Source organism: Schistocerca nitens, chromosome 4 (assembly GCF_023898315.1).
Source record: "Schistocerca nitens isolate TAMUIC-IGC-003100 chromosome 4, iqSchNite1.1, whole genome shotgun sequence".
Classification (NCBI taxonomy): domain Eukaryota; kingdom Metazoa; phylum Arthropoda; class Insecta; order Orthoptera; family Acrididae; genus Schistocerca; species Schistocerca nitens.
The window spans coordinates 869,076,431-869,098,407 of NC_064617.1; the positions used below are offsets into that span (position 1 = coordinate 869,076,431).

The 21,977-nt window shown below is 36.9% G+C and overlaps 1 protein-coding gene across 1 annotated transcript in view; it reads right to left on the bottom strand.

Annotated features, from left to right (window-relative positions):
• Positions 1-14,063: 14,063 nt before the first annotated feature.
• LOC126252624 (folylpolyglutamate synthase, mitochondrial-like) overlaps positions 14,064-21,977 on the bottom strand; it is a 133,688-nt gene continuing 125,774 nt past the window's right edge. The window contains exons 9-10 of the mRNA XM_049953525.1: positions 17,528-17,673; positions 14,064-14,558 (exon numbers count right to left, since the gene is read on the bottom strand). Of these exons, the coding sequence (XP_049809482.1) occupies positions 14,320-14,558; positions 17,528-17,673 (385 nt within the window). The 3' untranslated portion in view covers positions 14,064-14,319. The remainder of the gene's footprint in view (positions 14,559-17,527; positions 17,674-21,977) is intronic.

The following is a 21,977-nucleotide window of genomic DNA, read 5'->3' on the forward strand; positions in this document are numbered from 1 at the left end:
AGCTTATATAGTGCAGTGCAAAAAATTCAACAGGGGCCCCTGTAGGCATAAGGCAACGAACTGACAATCTCTGCAAATTAATGGGAAAACAAATATCACTTACTAGCCATCCTTCTAAACATTACATGTTTATCTACAGTCAACAATAGAAATGCTTTGTCACAAGTATGAAAAATAATCATTTTAACTGTTTTCATCATATTGTTCCACAAATATCAAGTAAGCAGTGATATAAAGAACAATATATTTGGTTTAACTGATGAAGCAGCAGCTTTCCTAATAATTTTATAGGTTCAGTTATATGCTACATAAGTGCAGACAGATTGCACCAGTCAAATGATGATAAATTGTTAATACAATCTACAGAATTAATATGAGAGTTGCCCCTCTCTGTTATACTATACCTTGACTTGTTCCACAACTCTGAAACTCTTCTTCATGAAGAGGTCTACAGGTTGCCATAAATGAAGTGTCAGGGATTGTCAATTTTAGAGGTTTTTTTTTTTTTATTTTTTAACACTCTCTCTCTCTCTCTCTCTCTCTCTCTCTCTCTGTGTGTGTGTGTGTGTGTGTGTGGCCTAACTGTGGTAAGTAAGGTTGGTTGTGGTGAATGTAGTAGTGTGGGGAAAGGAGGGGGGCAGCAGGGTGGGATATACAAGGGGATAGCAGAAGAGGGAAGGACAAGAATATGTGAGCTACAGGCAGAGGTGGTGTCGTAGTGAGGAGCAGAGTTGAGGGAGGTTGCTATAGAAACAATCAAATATTGATTTATTTGTTTGTGCTTGTTGCAGGTTTCAAACAATATGTACCCTCAGTTGGTATATGACACACAATAAAACACTGCTCCTATGTTTCATACATCAGACAAAACTTGTTAGCTTCACTCGAGTGGCAATTGCAATGTACTTCTTGTTAATATTGGTACTAAGAACATCTTTTATATTGTTATGGTGTGATCATTTATTTGCAATGTAATAGTTTCAGTTCCATTGATTATGCAGATTAATACCAAAAAATTTACAGTTATACTTTTACGTACAATAAATGAATATTTTCCCATTTTTGTGTAAGGGGACTTAGTTTATGTTTCCTAGGAAACTATATTGACCAATCTACCCTGTTTTCACCATATATTCATTCACTGCAATTTTTAAATGTCGTCTTTTGTAATTTGGTGGACTATAAGAGATGCCACTTTTAATACATTGTTATCTTCTTTTATTTCCCTGACAGTGAAATTTAACACGCATAAGTTGATACCCTATAGGCATCATTCCGTTTGAAGTTACTGTACATGAACTGTAATGTAATGAATACATACAGCAGATACATGATGCACAGTTGCTTTATGTAATATACATTTTGTATATATATAATTATACTTTTATTGTTATTTCTAATGTCTGCAAAAGCAATCGATTTGAAGATTCTATGAAAAATATGCAAATTAATTAATTAATATGTGAATATAGCATCACAAAGTCTAAAACGAATACAGGTGTCCTATTTGTAATACAATAATGTTTCACTCCTGTTTCAGTCAGCTTTGTTTATTTTTCAATGTATTTTATATGGCAGTTTCTTGAATTGCATCATCCACAACTTTTCCTCTTTCATACAATTATCACCCATGTTACATTTCAGCTTATTGAACTGTGGCAATTCTGGAGAATCTAGGACAACTATTTCTCATTTATTTATACTCCACATTGCATCTGAGATAGATGGAAAAGGCGAAATGGGAAAAGTACATGAAAATCGCTCTGCTTCATAAAAATCAGGACCTAGATGTAGTGTCACAGTAAGATATCCACAGGGAATAGTCTTATGATAACAATCATGAGCAATATGAAAGCAAGGCAACAGTCTGTGAAATGAACTGCTGAACAATTTGAATGTATCCAAGATATTACATTTGATAGATTAATAAAGATTCAACAAAAAAGACTAATATAGCAGAAAGATTGCCAAAATTTCTAGTTACCATTTAAACACGAGGGCATTCTATGACTACATTCTAAAAGGAAGCATGGAGATATAATCAGTTTGATAAATAATGCACCTTAACTGTTGATCACAACATTCAACACAAAAGGAAAACAGATTTTACAAACAGAAGTCTTCAAGCCTTCTGGTGGATATAGGGTATTGCTTCAGTTTAACAAATAATATTAATACTGCAATTTAACTCTGATATCTGTATCAGACCTCTACCAAAGACTATGCTCCTTATTTTTACAGATTAAGTATTTATACGATTCTTTTGCTGTTCAGAATAAGACTCCAGTACTGTAGTGCAGATTTACTTCTGTTATTACAAGAAATTATACACCATATAGGTGAACACTAGTTTTTTAACAACATTAAACAATGGGATGGAATAACAATATGAATTAGGACAGACCAGTAAAACCCTGATTCTTCAAAGAATCAAACTTCTGTGTGCAAAACTACTTTAAACTTCTGTTTACTTTACAAATGAGTTAATGTGCTAAATATTTCACATTAAGGATGTAAGTGAGACAATGTGTAGAAAAATGTTTTAAATTATGGTTAAAGTTTGTTGGAAGTTGCCAAGTGCTCTCATTGTCAAATACTAGGTTAGTCTACGTCATTTGTACATCGTGAGCTATGCTGATTCAAGACACACATTCAGTTTCTAAATGTAATACTTGTCTTACTGTGTTAAGCCTTTAATGTAAGAGCATGAGCAGAGTCTGACAGCATTTTAAATTTGGTCAGTAATTATATGAAATCCTGAAATTCAAATTTTTGTTACCCTGGAAGCCATTAGATACGCAAGCATCACCTGAGTCTGCACACCACGAACCCAGTGTGGAGGTGACCGTGGCGCTCTCTCTCTCTGTCTCTGTGTGTGTGTGTGTGTGTGTGTGTGTGTGAGAGAGAGAGAGAGAGAGAGAGAGAGAGAGAGAGAGAGAGAGAGTGTCCTAATTCATATTTTTATTTGTACTGTAGCAGACCAGGACACACAATAATGAAGAGATCCGTTGATACCTTACCTATGAAACTGTGATCCATATTTTGTTTTACCATGATGTATGGAATTATGTTTTGTCAGTTTACTGATGAATATGTTGCAATTTATTACTGCACAGATAACGTTTCATTAAAAGTATAATAATTATGTTGAGTGTACTGAAAACGTACTTGTATTTTATATTTCAAAAGTGATTTGCGACAATTTTTACACTAAATGCAACCACGTGTTGATACGAGGTAACAAAAATCTTAGTATAATTTATGACTCAGTAATTGCATCTATAATTAGAAGTAACATCTTTGCATTGTGATTATAAATTTTTAGATTTTTCTGATGAACGCTTTCTATATTGCATGATTTTATGTAATTAATCTCTGCATCAGGATAGTGTTATTCATAAATTTGTATGTAAAGAACAGCCATGTGACCCAGGACTGGAGCAACTGAATTACATTCTCTGCCAGGGTTTCGACTACCTCTCAACCTGCCCTGAAATGAGAAATGTCCTACCCATTATCCTTCCTACTCCTCCTGCAGTGGTATTCTGCTGCCCACCGAACCTACACAATATCCTCGTCCATCCATACAGAGCCCCTGCTCCCAACCCCTTGCCTCATGGCTCATGTCCCTGTAATAGATCTGGATATTAAGACCTGTCTCATACATCCTCCCACCACTGCCAACTCCAGTCCAGTCACAAATATCACCTATCCCATCAAAGGCAGGGCTACCTGTGAAACCAGTCATGTGATCTCCAAGCTAAGCTGCAGCCAGCAGAATTCGTGGTTATGTGTGTGCTGAGTTGTGGTCAGTGTGTGTGTCTCTATTTTTGACAAAGGCTTTGTTGGCCAAAAGCTTATCTTGTGACAGTCTTTTTGTTGTGTCTATCTGCAACTCAGCATCTCTGGTATATGGTGAGTAGCAACTAACCTTTTCATAATATTGGCAGACAGCTCTCAAATGCATTTGTTGAGCTGAGGGATTATGAGAAGCATATCAAATAAACCTCAAATATATCAGATGGAATAATGTTTTGGGTTAACTCCTCTTTATGAAAGGAAGTGTTCAATACTCAAAAACACACTGTAACAATATTATATGATGCTCACCCATGATTGTCTTGTTGACAATCTGTTTAAGGAGTTGCACATTCTGACTATTGTTTTGCAGTATATTTGTTGGAAATAATCCACTACAGTTCAAAAGGAACAATGAAATACATATTTACAACACTAGAAGGAAAAATGACATTCATTACTCCACTAAGGTTGTCTTTAGCACAAAAGGGTACATAATGCGGCAACAAAAATTTTTGATAACTAACCCTGACATAAAATGTCTAACAGAAATTAACGAAAAAATTGATAACAAACTTTTATCCTTGACAACTTCTTCTATTCTATAAAATAATTTCTATTATTGTAATGTAAAAAATGTGGCAGGTAGGAATACACACACACACACACACACACACACACACACACACACACACAGGCAGGCAGGCAGGCAGGCAGACAGAGAGAGCGAGCTTATAAATATTCAGCATGTAACCATATGTACAAATTAATTTACAATGTGTATGTAAAGTGGCTCATTCCATGAATTATGATTTATTGAGCAAATGATCCATGGAACATGAAACTAACTACGAAAACAAAAGACTGTAATATAGAATCATTTTCATTATTTATTGCCTTTGTGGGTTCTTATTGAGATTGTATCATGGCTGAAGTGGGTCACTGGCAATTATAATTCTTAAGGGTACAGCTGAAGTGTGTGGCCAAGTTTACACAGCATAACCTGCACAGATAGGACTATACAGAGCTATATGTTAACCACTGGAAGTTGAATGTAAAATCTCTTTGTATATGAAATGTTTGAAGTTTCTATGTACTTTCATGAAATTGTTTTAAAGGGCTTCATTATCATTGTTGACTATAAAATTTGTTTATTGATAAAATACACTTTTATTGCAATTTTAGCAATAAGACAATCATCAAGTGAAGTTCTTTGAACCTGCAGACCCTGAACGTACATACAAAATTGCAATTATATAACTGCCATGCGCACAGCAGTTATATAATAAAATGACATATTATTCATTTTATGCTTCAGCACATGTAAAAACTTAAAAAAAAAGACATGTAAGTATGTCATCTCCACAACTTTATGTTCAGTTTTTAATTAAAAACACTTCTACATTAATCGAGACTGAGACTCTGTAGCGCGACTGCTACGGTCGCAGGTTCGACTCCTGCCTTGGGGATGGATGTGTGTGATGTCCTTAGGTTAGTTAGGTTTAAGTAGTTCTAAGTTCTAGGGGACTGATGACCACAGATGTTAAGTCCCATAGTGCTCAGAGCCATTTGAGACTCTGTACATAATAAAAATGAGATCATTTACACGCAGTGTTATTGTTGCTATAATCTTTTACATAAATTACATCAAATAACTACACATATATAGTGTATTAACTGCCATTAACTGACTTTCTGTCCAGACACAAAAGTGATGTTGCTTCAATCAAATGATGCAATGCTCTTCAGACCACAAAACTAGAAGTAGTGTGAATTGATGAGCTATCAAACACTAGCACAAATCTTGAACACTGAAGAATACACACACACACACACACACACACACACACACACACACACACACACACAAACCAGGGAATACAGAGCGTATTATCATTTAATGTATTTTTACAAATACAAATACTTCAGTCACCTCCAATTTTAACATCATGGTCATTTTTGTGAAGTGTTTGTGGGAGGAAGTAGTATGATCATGTTGTTGTTGTTTATCACCCAGAATTAAATAATCAGAAACTCTCAAGAACACTGCACCTCACCCAATTAACAACAAAAGGAGCTTATTTCTTGAGAAAGGGAAGCAAATCATTTCAAATTTAATAAGTTGCCTGTTAAGTCATTACAGGTTCTCACAAACACTTGGGGCATTTCCAACTCTGCTCTGAAATGATGTAGACAAATTTGAAAGTATTTAATGGGAGTATTATGCACGTTAATATTACATGAAATATTACTGAAAATATTTTTTAATAATGTTTATTTAACATAAAATAGACTATTAAAATGTAACATATAACAAGACTTCTTAGTTTCTATCCCAATTATAAAAAGCTTATATTAATTTTAAAATATTTTTCTCACATAAAAATACCAGTTAATCACAGAATACATCTCCTGTCACCTCAAATTTGTCTGTAAAAAATGTCAAAGAATATTGTTCTTCCAGATTTGTCAGAGGCACTAATGACACTGCTGGTACCCTCCTCGAGCCACTCATAGATATGCAGCACCTTGTGTATGGTAGAAGTTTTCATGTATAGATCCACTGTATATTATTGAACAAATGATAACAAACTAGATCTGTTGTATTGACTAGTTCTTTAAGAGACTTCCACATAAAAAAAAAAAAAAAAAAAAAAAAAAAACATACAACTGCAATGTCACATGATTTAACATAGATAAGTACACTTACTATACTAATAATGCCTCACTGGCAAGTAACATATTTACAAAGCAGCCATGTGACTTAAACAACAATAACTCACTTCCCTATAAATGGGTCTTACAACTTTTATAATGAATTACAAAATTACAATATGTCTATTACACTGCCCACATTCTTAGTGCTATAGATGATCGATCACACATTGACTCTTATCACATTTTGATATCATTTTGATAAAAGAGTGATTCAAATGATCTATGGAACAAACTAATCAATGAGACAGCAAACATGAGACAAAAGAAGAGCCTTCTTGCATTCAAAATGGCCATTCATCATCATCATCATCATCATCATCATCATCATCATCATCATCATTTATTGCACATGCAGATAAACAGGCCATTTAGGCCAACGGTAGAAGACAAAATATACAAATACATAAACATAAAGCATAACAAAATGATCAACGCATCCAGTCCACAAATCATGAGTAAATACTCATAGAGCAGTAAAATCACAAAAATTGATAACATATGCTTGCCCATTTGATTTCAAAGAATTATTTCATTTTTTTGTTGGGTGATTGCAATTACTATCTAAATTCCTGATGATATATCAATGAAAGTAACCAGTTTTTGAAAATGTAGTGTAATTGGTTAGATAAAAAAATCTACTCAGGAAGTGGCAACAGGAGAACACATATACAAAGGTATTAAAGTTCAATCCTTTGTACATGTGTTCTCTTGCCACTGTTTGGTGAGCAGACTTTTTATCTATCCAATTACATTATAAATTCCTAGGGAAATATATGACAAGAAAATACTGTGTGATGATATCTGTTTCAGTTCCAAGAAGTCTACACATTAGAGTCTGATGACATACAATGTATCATGCTTACATTATAACAGCATAAAATAAAACACACAGATAATTAACCGACAAGTAATACTGATGACAAATGGTATTGTTTGCTACAACTAAGAACCTTTAAGCTTCTACAATTGTTTCATAAGGCACGTATATTTTTTTCCATACAGTGTATGTAATTCTGATGATAAACTGTTGAGCAAATGCATTTATCATTATACATCAGAGTAACAGTTTGAATGAAGAATAAACATTAATAGCATATGAGATAGGAAAGTTATGTCTACCTATCAACTGCTCAAGCAGACACTGTTGGAGAAGGGTCGATATAAATTAATATAACTTTCCAGCTCTTTTACTTCACACAGTTGACAAATTATTTCATCGATTCTGCCACCTCACCATGCGTGTTTTGGCATGAGCATAGTTATATAACCAAAACCAGTCACCAAGTAGAAATAAATAATGATGTTACCTGTTTTAAGATAATGTTTTGATTATCAGTTACTGAAAGCTCAAATCTGTGTGTTGCTTAAGTATTTCCTCTGGTCACTAACCAACCTTTGTTATCGAACAATACTGTACGACATTACTACCAACTGATAAATACTGTATTTCATTTACCTGTGCTGTGTTCAAACTGTATGTGCTAGAATGAGTGCTGGAGCAGAACAAGATCCTTCTGATAGCACTTATGATTCCTCTTAGGAGAATAAATTCACAGTGCACACTGTCCATAGGAAAATAACAAGAAAACTGTAGCCAGGAAGGGGGTGGGGTTTGGACATCTGTATGAATTGTAGAGGAAGAACAAGATTTGCCTGCAGTCAGATGGATGCAAGTTGCAGTAATTATGCAAAGGTGAACACTGCTTAGGACAGGCTAGCATAGAGCTTATTCCCTCTGTCACACTCCTCTTTCTGTAGTAGTCCACAGTTTATTGTTAAATCAATTTCAGAGTATATGGTGATACATGTGTTTAGAAGTAGATGTAATGTGGAGTTCACATGAAGTTTAGAGATATCTGTTTATACTTATCAATTGATAATGGTCACAGAGAACAAAATCTGTTGTTTATGTTAAGCCGTACACAGAATGTCCCAGGAGGAATGGTCAATGTTCAAGAACATGAAATGAACGATTATTCAAAGTGCAAAAGCCTAGTAAACACTGACTTTAAAATGCATACCTTAAGAGCTATGATCACTTGTTCATCTCTGCTAATGTGAAACACATCTCTTCTACTGAATAAGTGCCCATAACTCTCAAGGTATGCACTTTAGAGCCCATGTTTACTGGACTTTTTTTACTTCGAATGATCTCCCCTCTTATACCCTGGAGTACTGAAATTTCCTCTTCGGACAACCTGTAGACATCTGTCTAATAACTGAACTCTATTAAAGAATGTCTGCACAAAAATGTGACTGCAGTTACACAAGTGAAGGACATGAAAGGAAGTAGTAGCTGAGAAGACGACCATCGTCAACGAATATGGCGGCGACCTGGGGAGAGGTCCCATTCTTACAATATTCTGGAGAGCTACTGTGGTGTTACTCCTGGTGTCAAAGTGTGGGAAGCCAATGCGTATCACTTCAGGTCATGGCTGATAATGATTGTGGGAACTCTGACGGAGACCATAGATTACTGGTGGGATAATGGAAAATGAATCAGTGTGTGAAAAATAGAAAACAGAAGAAAATGGTGAGGATACAGGATCAGAAACTGAAGGAGAGTGAAAGTGCCGAGAAGTACGGAGAATTAATCACACAAAAATTTCCAAAAGAAGTTTTCTGCAATGTAGAAAAAGAATGGAGTTTATTGAAAGAGACTTTAGTCGAAGCAACACAAAATGTATGTGGTAGAACATCTGGAAAGGAAAAAGTAAGACAGGCAAGTTGGTGGGATGATACCACAATCCAAGCAGTTAAAAAAAAATGGAGCATGGAGAAAATGGTGGAAAACTAAAAATAACAAGGACCATAAAAGATATACAGAGGAAAAGAAGACGTGCAAAGAAATAGTGGAAACAGCAAGGAAAAAGGCATGGAAAGAGTTTACAAAAAAATTGAAGAAGATGTAAACAGCAATAAGAAAATGTTCTATAAAATGATGAAAAATAAAAGGAAGGCTTCTGAAGTACCAGTAAAGATGGAAACAGAGGATGGTACTGTGATTGAAGATCCAGGGAATATAACAGATCTCTGGAGAGAACCTTTTAAGAAACTGTTAAACGCTGAGAAGCATGTACATGAGGAAACAACAAATAGTGGAGAAACTGAGAGAAGTTGGGAAGCGGAAGTAGGACAAATTACTCGGGATAAAATGTAAATAGCTGTGAAGAAGATGAATGGGGGGAAAGCCCCAGGACCTGATAAGTATCTGTGGACAAGATAAGAGCAGCAGGTTCAATGGGAATGCAGTGGCTGTAAAGAGTACTGCCAAGTGACGATTGGCAAACAGGAGACAAGTTCCCGTCTTCAAAAAAACGGAATAAAAGACTTTGTAAAAACTACAGAGGAATAACCCTTATGAGTCATACAGCCAAGATTTTTGAAAGAATTTTACTAAATTGAATAAGTGAAAAGATAGAAAAGGACCTGAGTGAAGAACAGCATGGGTTTAGGGTAGGAAGAAGCATGATCTACCTGATGTTTTCTATCCGTCAACTGACGGAAAAAAGTTGGGAGTATAAAAAAAAGGTGATAATGGTTTTTATAGACACAGAAAAGGCGTATGACTCAGTTAACAGGGAAAGACTCTGGGAAGAAATGAAGAAGATAGGTGTAGAAGATAGATACATAAAATACAATATACAGAGGAGACAATTGTAGAATTAGAACATCACTGGGGAACTCTAAATACTTCTAAATAAGACAAGGACTTAAACAAGGAAGTATTCTATCCCCTGCACTTTTTAGTGTTGTGATGAATGGAATGAAAAGGGCAGTTAAAGATATAGTAACAGAAAAAGGCAAATAGATGATTTTTGCAGACGATAAAGAGGTAGATGTACAGTTACAAGTTGATGTGTGGAAGGTAATAATGGAAAGGTATGGATTAAAAATAAATAAAGATAAGAGGGAAGTAATGGTGTTTGGAAGAGACAAAGGGATAAACAGGAATATTACTTTGAATGGAGAACCCCTCAAAGTGGTAGACAGTTTCACTTATTTAGGGAGTGAAATGTCTAGTGATGGAAGAATAACCAACGAAATTAATGGGAGGTTACTGAAGGGAGGCAATTTCTACTGCCGGCCGCTGCGGCCGAGAGGTTCTAGGCACTTCGGTCCGGAACCGTGCTAGTGCTATGGTCGCAGGTTCGAATCCTGCCTCGGGCATGGATGTGTGTGATGTCCTTAGGTTCGTTAGGTTTAAGTAGTTCTAAGTCTACGGGACTGATGACCTCAGATGTTAAGTCCCATAGTGCTCAGAGCCAGTTTCTACTAAACAATGAAACACCTGATTTGGAATAAGGAAGTTTCAGAAAAAGCAAAACTCCTTATGTATAATAGTTATTATTTCCCTATTGTCACCTATAGAGGAGAAACCTGGACAATGACAGAAAGGGACTAAAGCAGACTGCAAGCAGGGAAAATGAAATTTCTCAGAGCAGTTAAGGGAAAAACAAGTATGGCCAGAGTAACGAATGTAAATATTAGAAATGAAATGAAATGATCGTATGGCATTGTTGGCCGGGAGGCCCCATGCGGGGAAGTTCGGCCGCCGTATTGCAAGTCCTTTTTAGTTGACGCCACTTCGGCGACTTGTGAGTCAATGATGATGAACACACAACACCCAGTCATCACGAGATCCCTGACCCCGCCGGGAATCGAACCCGGGACCCCGTGCGCGGGAAGCGAGAATGCTACCGCAAGACCACGAGCTGCAGACGTAGATATAGAAAGGACCATAAACAAGAAAGTATGAGAAAAAAAGAGATTAAGATGGCACAGGCATGTTAAGAGGATGTGTGGGCAGAGACTACCCAAAATTGTGGAAGAACTAAAGATGGATGGAAAAAGACCAAGAACACGGTGGAAAACGGGAGTGAGAATATCTGTGGAAAGGAGAGGTGTGACCTGACAACTAGTGGAGGAAGAAACGTGGTTGGGGGACTGAGCCAAATGGAGAGGAGTCGTCAGCACCCAGACCCGGCAGTAGCTGGATAAAACAAACAAACAAACAACAGGTTTCCAGGATGTCAAGCACCAGTTACACCAACTGAGAGGCAGCTTGGCACAGGAGAGAATAAGACAGCATTACAACACCCTTCCCAACTGAATCAGTACATGCATCCAGGCCAGAAGGGGTGCAATGTCATATTCATAAGTAGGCTCATGCTGACAATTTCTTAGTAAACTAGAATTGATTTTATAATGACTGAAATAACATCACATATCCTCTCAAGCCACAGAGTTATTTCTTTTCCTCCTCCCCTTCTGGTTGATTCACTTCTTTTGACAGGTAGAATGCAACTAAGTTAAAAGGGGACAGAACAGGAGGGGAAATCCCCTTACTGCTGACTGAGACACATAAGAACTACCTCAGTTTTCAGAACTGCTAAGTTGTTTCCTTATGGAGGATTAGAAAGGAATGCTAGAATTACTCAAACCCCAGGATGAAAGGGCGCTACCGTCTGTGACGTTGAGACGAGACGGTTGAGAGGAAGGTATCAGAGAGTTGGATAACATTGCAGACAATGTTCTTTTTGTCTGAGCTAACCAGGCACAACTCGAAGACATGCCCTCATGGCTTCAATTCTGCCAGAACCATTTTCCTACTTTTCATACATCACAGAAGCTCCTATACAGTAGAGCTCTGCTGGATTACCAACTGTTGAAGAAAGCATATTGTGGAGAAGTGGCTTACTGTTAGACACAGCCAATGCATTGTTTCCAGTCTTTCAGTCTGCAGCCAATTGGGTGCTAGGTATGTTTTCTCTCTTACATAATGCAAATGATTTTGCTTACTAATGACAAGCCTTTAATTAGCACTTTTTGCCTTCTTTACTGATCTGAAAAAGATTGCTAACAATTGAAACTGGTTATTAGGCTTATAGTAGTCATTGTTATGATTAATAATTAAAATTATTATAAAATAAATAAAGGATTACCAAGGAGTGTGTTACACAACAATATTGAAGACAGCACAACCAAATGACAAAGTAGAGACAGTGAACACTAAGGTGTACCACGGTACTTAAGTATTTTACACCCCCTAGGTGCTGAAGGTCTACTGGAAACCAAATCAAACGTGAAAGTAATTCCAAGGGATTACAGTACAATGCAATCAAATTTTGGACTACAATGAAGTCATTTAAAAGACAAGTAGCGACAAAGAAAGAATAAATATAGAAGTCTGTGTGTAAGGTATACAATATGCTCCACAGATAAATTTTAAGAAGAGAGTTTTTGAAGGAAAAAATTAGTATTTTTAATCTTAGTAAATAAAACCTGTCTGTTTCATTACTTCTGTCTCAATCTTGTGCTGCAGGACACAACAATATACAGACTGATACTGTAAATTCTCTTTTAAGAAACGTGTTTACTAAAGTTAGATATACATTCAGAATGTTCACAATGTAAATGTCCATGCTGTAAATGTTTACTGGAGAAATGATAGTTTTATGGATCACGAAAGTCTTTAACAAATGCTGTTAAAAGAGAAAATGGCTACACAACATGAGCAAATTATTCTATTTGTTCTGGAATGAATACTGACTCCTTTCAGTGTTTTAACTTGAGGGTATACAAGTCTGTAAGACAACCTAACAATAATCCCAAAATAGTATTCTAAACTCTTAACCTGTAGCCAAAAATAAGTCAGGCATCATAGGGCCGTCGTTTAGTATTAATAATATAAGTGACATACTGGACAATGACATAAGAGCTCTTATATTGCTTTTTAGTGTATTTACAGGACATGGAAAAATATTTTGAAAAAGAAAAACAGCAGAAAAATCTACGATGATTTGCACAGAGTTTGGATTTTTTAACAATGAGCCTTATTTTAACTGCTGATAAAATGGGGACAATGCCCATAATGTAGTTACAGTATGTGAAATAATGAAGATGAAAGGCAACCCAAATTTCTCAATACTGAGTTAGATTCAGCTTTCTGGAAAGATTCCCGAAAATATTTTGCAGAAATGTTATGTAATGCATATCAAATGTCTGAGAAGATCCTTATTTTAATATAAATAATGAATTCAGGGTGTAAGCTTAAAATCTGAATGAGAATGGTACAGAGTGGCTAGATAATAACGGTGGAGGATGAATGTAAATTATAATCACCACCATAATAAAGTATTGTGAGGAAAAAGTTACCCTCAAAATATTTTGTGCCTGCACCTTCCCAGTTCACTTGGAAAACAAGTATAATATCACAAAAACTGAAGCATATTTTTTCTGTCAGTGGACTTCATACTCATTAACACATTTCTGTAAACACTTCTTCTGTCCAGAAATAATGTGTTGTACATTAAACTTTTTACCTGAATTCCTTTTTTGGCACACTTTTCACCTCTCCAAGAACATGTAACAAGATAAAATAGTTTATATGCTGGAACTTAAGGTTAACTTATTTTGAATAGTTTAAACACAAGAACATGAAGTACATAAAGAACGAGGGTACAAACACTGAAACTGCAAACTCACAAATCAAATTAACTTTCACTTTTAGAAGTATTTACAATGGCTTCTCATTTCACTGAAACCTTTATCACGAGCCCTCATCTACTTAAACACAACACAAATGGAATGTTGTTATTTTCAGCAGCAAGGCAAATGTTATCAACACGTGCCTATCAGAGACAACATTTCTGTCAGAAGCATAACTTGCAGTATTCCATAATACACGTTCTTGAAAATAGCCGTATCAAGATATGCCTTCACGATCCACTGCATTGTACAAAGCTTTATCCTCTTCTGAGTATACACATACAGCCTCCTACTTCCTCAGATGCCGCTACGTCACTGTCGGGACTGCAGCAGCTGCTCCTCTGGGTCCAGTAGGCTGAGTGCGGCCCCTACCAGGTGCAGGGATCCAGTGACCAGCACGTGGCATGGACCCAGAGTCCTCACGTGGGACAGCGCGTCCTGCATGCAGTCCAGCCGGCACACACCTGTCGTGCACAGTGAGAGCCACGCCTCGCAGTTGTGATCGCAGCGCTCCAGTTGCTGTGCCAGTGTAGTCATCAAATTAGCTTGGTCTAAAACAAGGAAACGACAGTTAGAAGCTGATGCATAAGGTACAGTTCACTGAAAATGCAATTAGATCCCACTGAGCAGTAAAATGAAATTTTCTGAAGGGTAAAAATAGGACGGGTTTGATTGTGGTTGAGTCAAGAAATACTGCTATTGCTGTTAGAATAGTATTTATCACATCAAAATTATCTAATTGCTACAATATCCACCTTACCAGATTTGAAAATTTGTTGCCATCTCCAATTGTGATAGTTAACCCACAGACAACTTCATCATTACATACAAAAACTCAAGTTACGTGCATTCTGAACATCGTGAAATGGCATAAAAGATGTCAATAAATTATACATCGTGCTGTTAAATGGTACAAATAGATATGATGTATAATTCATTGACCCATTTTGTGTCATTTCTTGAGATTCAGAATGCATATAACTTGAGTGTACACAATATGGCAAAACTGTTTGTGGATTATCACTCCTGAAGATGGGAATATACAGCAGAAACCGATGATACGAATATTGTAATACTTAGATTGACCTGATGTAACAAATTCCTATATAAACAATGATCTACTTTTTTCTAAATGCAAGCATTAATCCACGAAGTGATGTTATGAAACCGTGAAACATATTCCTGATGTGGACCCATAACACATGTTTCAACCTTCGTAACATGTATCTGCAACAATACAAACTGAGACACAAATGCTTAAGTATCTCATGAAAATGCCTACTTCGCCCACAATGGACCACAAATTGACAGCATAACGTTAATGCCAAAAGGGTGGCAGCGGTTGGACAGGACGCAAAATACTGCTTAGCTGAAAGTCTTCAGACTACTGACAGTCCAACAATCAAGTGATTTAGAAACAGTAAATTAAGTTTGCACTCTTTAACTTAAGGCATAGAGGAAGCAAATATCTCAAGCGAGAAGAGTGGTATGGAGGTAGTGCATGAGCAATTATCCTCACTGTAGGCAGTGAGCTCTCTTTACTGAGTCATTGTAGGTAGCACCTTCGATGGACCAAAAACTACTTTGCCATTCATTCTGGCATACATACAACCCAAAGACAGAATCTTTACTCACCCCACAACCCAAAAGATTATTTTAAGACAGCCACTATACAGAACTGGTGCAATCTTACTTTTAAAAAAGTGCTACATGGAGGGTTTTCTGTTAGTCTTTACTTGAGGAAAAGTTAATTTCCTGTACCTGAAGTGAGCCAGGAATGTCATTTTATGGAAGATTAGTTTAACACAAAAGAATGATATGGTGTCAACTGCTGCAGTTTTTCACATGAAGGAAGGAAGAAGGAAGAAAGGGAATTGGGGGTTTAATTTTTTGTCACTTAGAGGTGGAGCACAAGTTCAGAGAGGACAGGAATAGGTAAGGAAATTGGCTGTACTTTTTTTCAAAGAAACCATTTCAGCACACAATTCAGTGAAACAATGGAAGCCCTAAAGAAATTTCTCTATTTACAATCAACGATGTGAAATAAATGCCTAAGTGTGAAGTTCAGTCAGCAGTGACCACCTTCAAATCTGAATACAAGCACAAAGTAATGAGATAAAACATGGATATGCCAGCATAATCACATAAGGTAACAACATATGCACAGTGCAATGATGATAAAAATCATGTGTGTTCTAGGACGGTTACAAGCATACGAGATCTGTTCCAAAAATTCTGGAACTTTACCTGCAAAATTTTTCTATGCTTACCTTTTACTTTTTGTGCACTGTCTCCTTCGAAATACTCTCTTTGACAATTGATACTCTGCTCCCAATGCTGTTTCCACTTCTGGAAGCAGTATCGGTATGCCCCTTGCTTTATCTCATTTGTTGCTGCAAATCTTCATCCTTTCAACAGGATTTTCCAACTTTGGAAATAAAGTCCGCCGGGGCCAGGGCTGGAGAGTACGGAGGATGAGGCAGCACAGTGATTTCATGTTTTGTGCAATAACCATGCATGACTCACAAGCCATGGGACGAACTTGGCAGTAACGCGATGCATTCCATGATACTGTGTCAGGATTTCATGAATGATCCAACTGAAATGTTACATTCTTCTGCAATCTCTCAGACAGTCATTCTTTGATTGGCCCACACAATTTTGTTAATGTTCCTGATATGAATGTCGTCGGTAGACGTCAAAGGGCGTCCTGAATGAGGGTCATCTTTAGGGCGTCCTGAATGAGGGTCATCTTTAACTTTAGTCCGGCCATTTCCAAACCGTGTGAACCATTCGTAACACCGAGTACAGCTTAAGCACTCCTCACCATATGCTTCCTGTGTCATTTGGTGTGTCTCTGTAAAGGTTTTCTTGAGTTTAATGCAGATGTGTTGCTGCTCTAACTCTGCCATCTCGAAATTCGCAAACTGTGTAACACAACATTCACTCAATACAGCACTGAACAATAACTAACAGACATACAACAATGAAACTTCCGACAGTTACACATTAAATACAGGTGTGTGCAGGTATGCCAATCGCATTCTGCTCCGACACACCACTGATACGAAATTACGAATGCGCCAGAATTTTTTGAACAGACCTCGTACATTACAGAGGCTACCTGCAATTCTAAAATGTTACTTAGTTAAATGTGCCATATATCATTTGAACGATTCTTTTATCAAAATGATATTGAACAAGTCAGTTTACAGGATACATACACATGATTAGTATTAACATCAATGAACACATTATTTGTAGTTCTTGTCGGGCAACTGCTCTTTTCCAACTGGATACTAGTTTAAAAGTCAATGGAATAGAAACTGTTGTCCAGTAGAAATGATTTTAACACTTGCTTCACACTCTGTCAGACATGTTATGTTATTGGGCAAATGCAAAGAAGTGAGCATGTGCTGTAAAATCTTCAGTGTACACAATGACCAATATTTTTACAATACTAGAACAGTGACTTAGACACTTCCATGATTTAACACATTTATGCACATCAGCAACTAACCTGATGATGAATCTACTGTTTTGCAGACAAGATTGGGGCAGAATACACACAAATCAAAGTTGCACTCTGTTAATGGTGCCAACAGTTGCACTGCATCTCTATCACCAGTTGCATTGAAAATTAGAACTCGTTTTGATGCATCATCACTGAAACAAAGAATTAGTTTTTAGAAAATCTGACAGTAACAGACTTGGAACAGAATTACATTAACTATAGCACAATAAATAAATGACATACAACAGTGACAAGTGGACATTACTAACTGAATTAAAGGCAAATGAAATGACCAAGTGGGTTGGGAAATGGCAGATAGAAAGGGAGAAAATTATATAGTGTCAAGCAGTTTTCTGGAGATCAGTTCACAGAAATGAAATTAGAAAAAGAAGACTACATAACAAAATTGAGGAGAGATCTTTCAGCATTTCAGATAGACATATATGTAGATAAACACACACACACACACACACACACACACACACACACACACACACACACACACACAGAGAGAGAGAGAGAGAGAGAGAGAGAGAGAGAGAGAGAGGGGGGGGGGGGGGGAGGGAACAGAAAAATAACCATGTCTTCCCATATTTTGCGTTAATCTGTCATGAGATTCTCACCATCACGTTTCAGAATTCTTTTGAATTTTTACATCTTATACTTGCATTCTGCTGTCCCTTAAACAGTGTTGCTTTTGTAAAGATGCATCTAACACTTTTTTAGTCACTCAACCCCAACATAGTTGCTGTTCTACTTTCTGAAGTCAAGGCATCATTTTTGTGGTGTATACTTGTCAGCTACAGAAACACCAAAATTTCAACAGAATTCTAAAATCTAAATAGCATTAAAATTTCATACTGTGCATGAATCTGCTTTACCGTGATGATACAACAACACAACAGGCAAAAAAGAGCTTTGGAACGAAGTGCCTTGAGAGAACAGATGGATACATAATGTGGTATAACATGCTGATAAAATTTAACTTATTTTCATTGGAAGCACACCTTAGTAAACTATCTCCTTAGTTCAATTTGGTAACTTCCCATTCCAGTGTGAAAATAACAGTGGCATTCTTATTTTCATTCAAAAACTATATTAAACTAGAGGACACAATTAAGGAAAATCTATCAAGCAGCTGTCAAAACAAGAACAAGACAAAAATTAACACACACCTGAAGGATTTCTAGCTTGTAGAAATCACAAATGGTAAAGATAGAAAAAAGATGAAAACAAGGTTAAGATTATGATGAATTTTGCATGTGGTTCATTAACAACAACAAGAAGGAAAGGACAGGTTGCTACTTGCCACATAGAGGAGGCACTGAGTAGCAGACAGACACAATGAAAAAGAATCTCTGAAATGTTCAGTTTTCACACTACATCCCCCATGAGAAGTAAAAAACACACATCCACACAAGCACAACTCTCTCTCTCCCACACACACACATTGCTATTGTCATCTCCAGGTGCTAAGGCACAACTGCAACTGCATCTGAGGTGAGCAGCAACCTAGCTGTGGTAGGTGGCACAGCCTCACCTATCAACCCTATCCTATCACACTACATCCCTGCATGCTCCCACAGTCACCACTATCATCTCCCCCACCCTATTATCCTTCCTCCTTCCCACCACACACCTCTTCCATGCCTCCACTACCCACAACAACTAGATTAGTGCTAACTTCAGTCACCGTTGCTTTGGGCCTTAGCGCCTATAGACTGTGGCCACGCGAGTGTGAGAGTTGTGCTTTCTACCTCTGATGAAGGACGTAATCTAAAAGCTAAACATTTCTAGCATTCTTTTTCATTGTGCCTGTCTGCTACTCAATGATGAGTAGCAATCTATCCTTTTCATATTGTTATTCCCACATGGAATTTCCATAGGTGGTTCAATGCTAGAGAATACTAAATCTCCTTCGTTCCTTTTTCATTTAAAATAAATGCGTGGGCATTTCTGTGGGTAGGAAAGTATAGGGTTCTTTGGCAATGTACCACTCTGAGTTTATCTGTACCATGATGAGGACAGTATGCATGACCTTGTGTTTACACTTGGTTATGCATGAACATCTATCAACTTAACAATGACAACAGCAATATGATGCAAACAGTTTCTAAGTAATGTAAATTAAGTTTGTCACTTACTGATATACTGTTTTCTGGACGCATCACTTCAGTACAGTGGCTATCATAGAAAGAAGAATCTTTGGTGTGGGGGTTGAGTCAATGCAAACATTAAAACAGAAGTAGATAAGCACTGTGTTTTGGGCTGGAGCTTGAATATTTTGCACCCAAGAGTTCTACTGATTGAGCTATCCAAGTATGACACAACCTGCCCTTACAGCCTCAGTTCCGTCAGTGCCCAGAGATGACAGTGGCCGTGTGTGTGTGTGTGTGTGTGTGTGTGTGTGTGTGTGTGTGTGTGTGCGCCTCGAGGGATTAATAATTCTCAAAGAAAGGATACAGCAAAGAAATGACTTAGCCATGGTCTAGGAGATTTTTTCCTGAAAATGTTTTCACTTCACAGCAAAGTGTGCACTGTGTTTGAGTCACAGCTTGCACACAGTTCCAATCTTCTATTGTCTTGATTCATACCTTCACTCACACCTATATTCCAAAAAATCCTTCTTTCTAAGACTGACACAATGAGCAGAACTTGTGCATCCATAAAACAATGTGTAAACAAATGATGAACGTAATTCGTATTTCCTAGGAAATGTGTGCATCATATTATTGTTATCATTATTATGTTAGCTTTTCATACTTGTAGAAAGTTGTAAAACTGTTAGCTTACAGGGTCGCAGGTTGCTTCACACACAGGAGAGGAAAGGGTAGGATGAAGAGGAATAATAAGGCTCAAGGCCACAAGACAAGTCACCCAGGATCCCGATGATGATGACGATGACATTTTCAAGGCACTCAATGGCACAGTTATCAGCATCCTTGCAGAATATGAGATAAATGCTTAGTGAGAATAAAGTCTTTCCTCAAAAGCAATCTTCTTAGCATAATTGTCCATGGACATGCCAAGAAACTTGAAGACTCTGGTAATGGCAGAAGATGCTTACTGATATATTACAATGGATAGTAAATATCATGCACGAGACTGTGAATGTGTATCTGTTGATTCATTCCCTATCCTAACAGTTAGGATATAACCATACTCCATAAAATGACAATTAGCAGAAAAAAATGCTGCAAGTTATTCCCTGGGTACAGATGTCTTGCTGACTACTAATAAAGATCCAGGTACTCGGAGAACAAGTAAATGTTGGATAACAGTTAAATACCAGGCTATTACAAGGGCTTCAATAAAAGCCTGAAACTCAGTTAATAATGTATATCAAAAGAGAAATCAACAGACAATCAAAATTGTAAAATTGTGATTCGCATAATCACAGCTAGTTTGATTACTGAAAAAGAAAGAGTGAGCCAGTCACTCAGAGATACATTAAAGTAGCTTACCCAATTGGGACAGAACTCCATACAACACAAAAAACCTTAAAAATTATTTTCCACACCTGTATCATTGTTATTTAAACAGTAGGCAAATTATTATCAAGAAAACTGCAGCCTTCTTGGCAGATTACAAAATTCGATCAAGTAAGCTGAGGCACACTGACAGCAGTATACAACAAGCACTGCACTCCGGTGGTTTTTCCTGCCAGAGGTGATGCCTATATGAAAGAGGACTGTGCCCTATTTGCAGTTGTTTCCAAGTCACTTCTTTCCATTTGTGTGGCTGGAACAATGTTCACCATGGCAAAACTGCAGGCCTCACCTGGCCTTAATTTGTTATTCTATATCTGTAAGCAAACTTTCTCCCACCATGGATACTGAGTCAACTGCCACTAAGGGATCCTGGTTGCAAACTCTATGATTTTAAATTTGTCTACATTTTCAATCAACTACCATTTGGTGAACAGCGTGTCTTCTAGTTACATTATGAATATTTTCAATTCTGAGAAGATGTTAATTAAATGTCAAATTTCAAAAGATACAAATAATTATCTAATTCAAACACAGATCATGTCATTATATTTTAAAAGCACACTAGAGGCTTTTCCCTATATCATTTCACCATTTAATTTTAGCTACACATGATAATCCTTTTGTTTTCATCCAAGTTTACCACATTTTCAAAATCTTTCACCAATTGCCAAAAGTAATAACATTTCAAGAAACTGGCAAACTGTTTTAGAAATCTGATTACTGTCTGTATAGCAACCCTGTCAGGGTGTTTCAAACATACTTTCATGATCTTTGGGGACAAGCTCCTTACATCAAAATGAGAAAAAAAAATTTCATATAAACCCATATAAAAAAATCCTGCATGTCAGAGTTATTAACGAGAGTTGACTTTCATCACCTTCCACGGAAACTTCTTTACATTCGTCTGTCTTCAATGTGTCCATTGTGCACCTGTACTACAGATAGTGAGTTAACTGCCTTTGGTG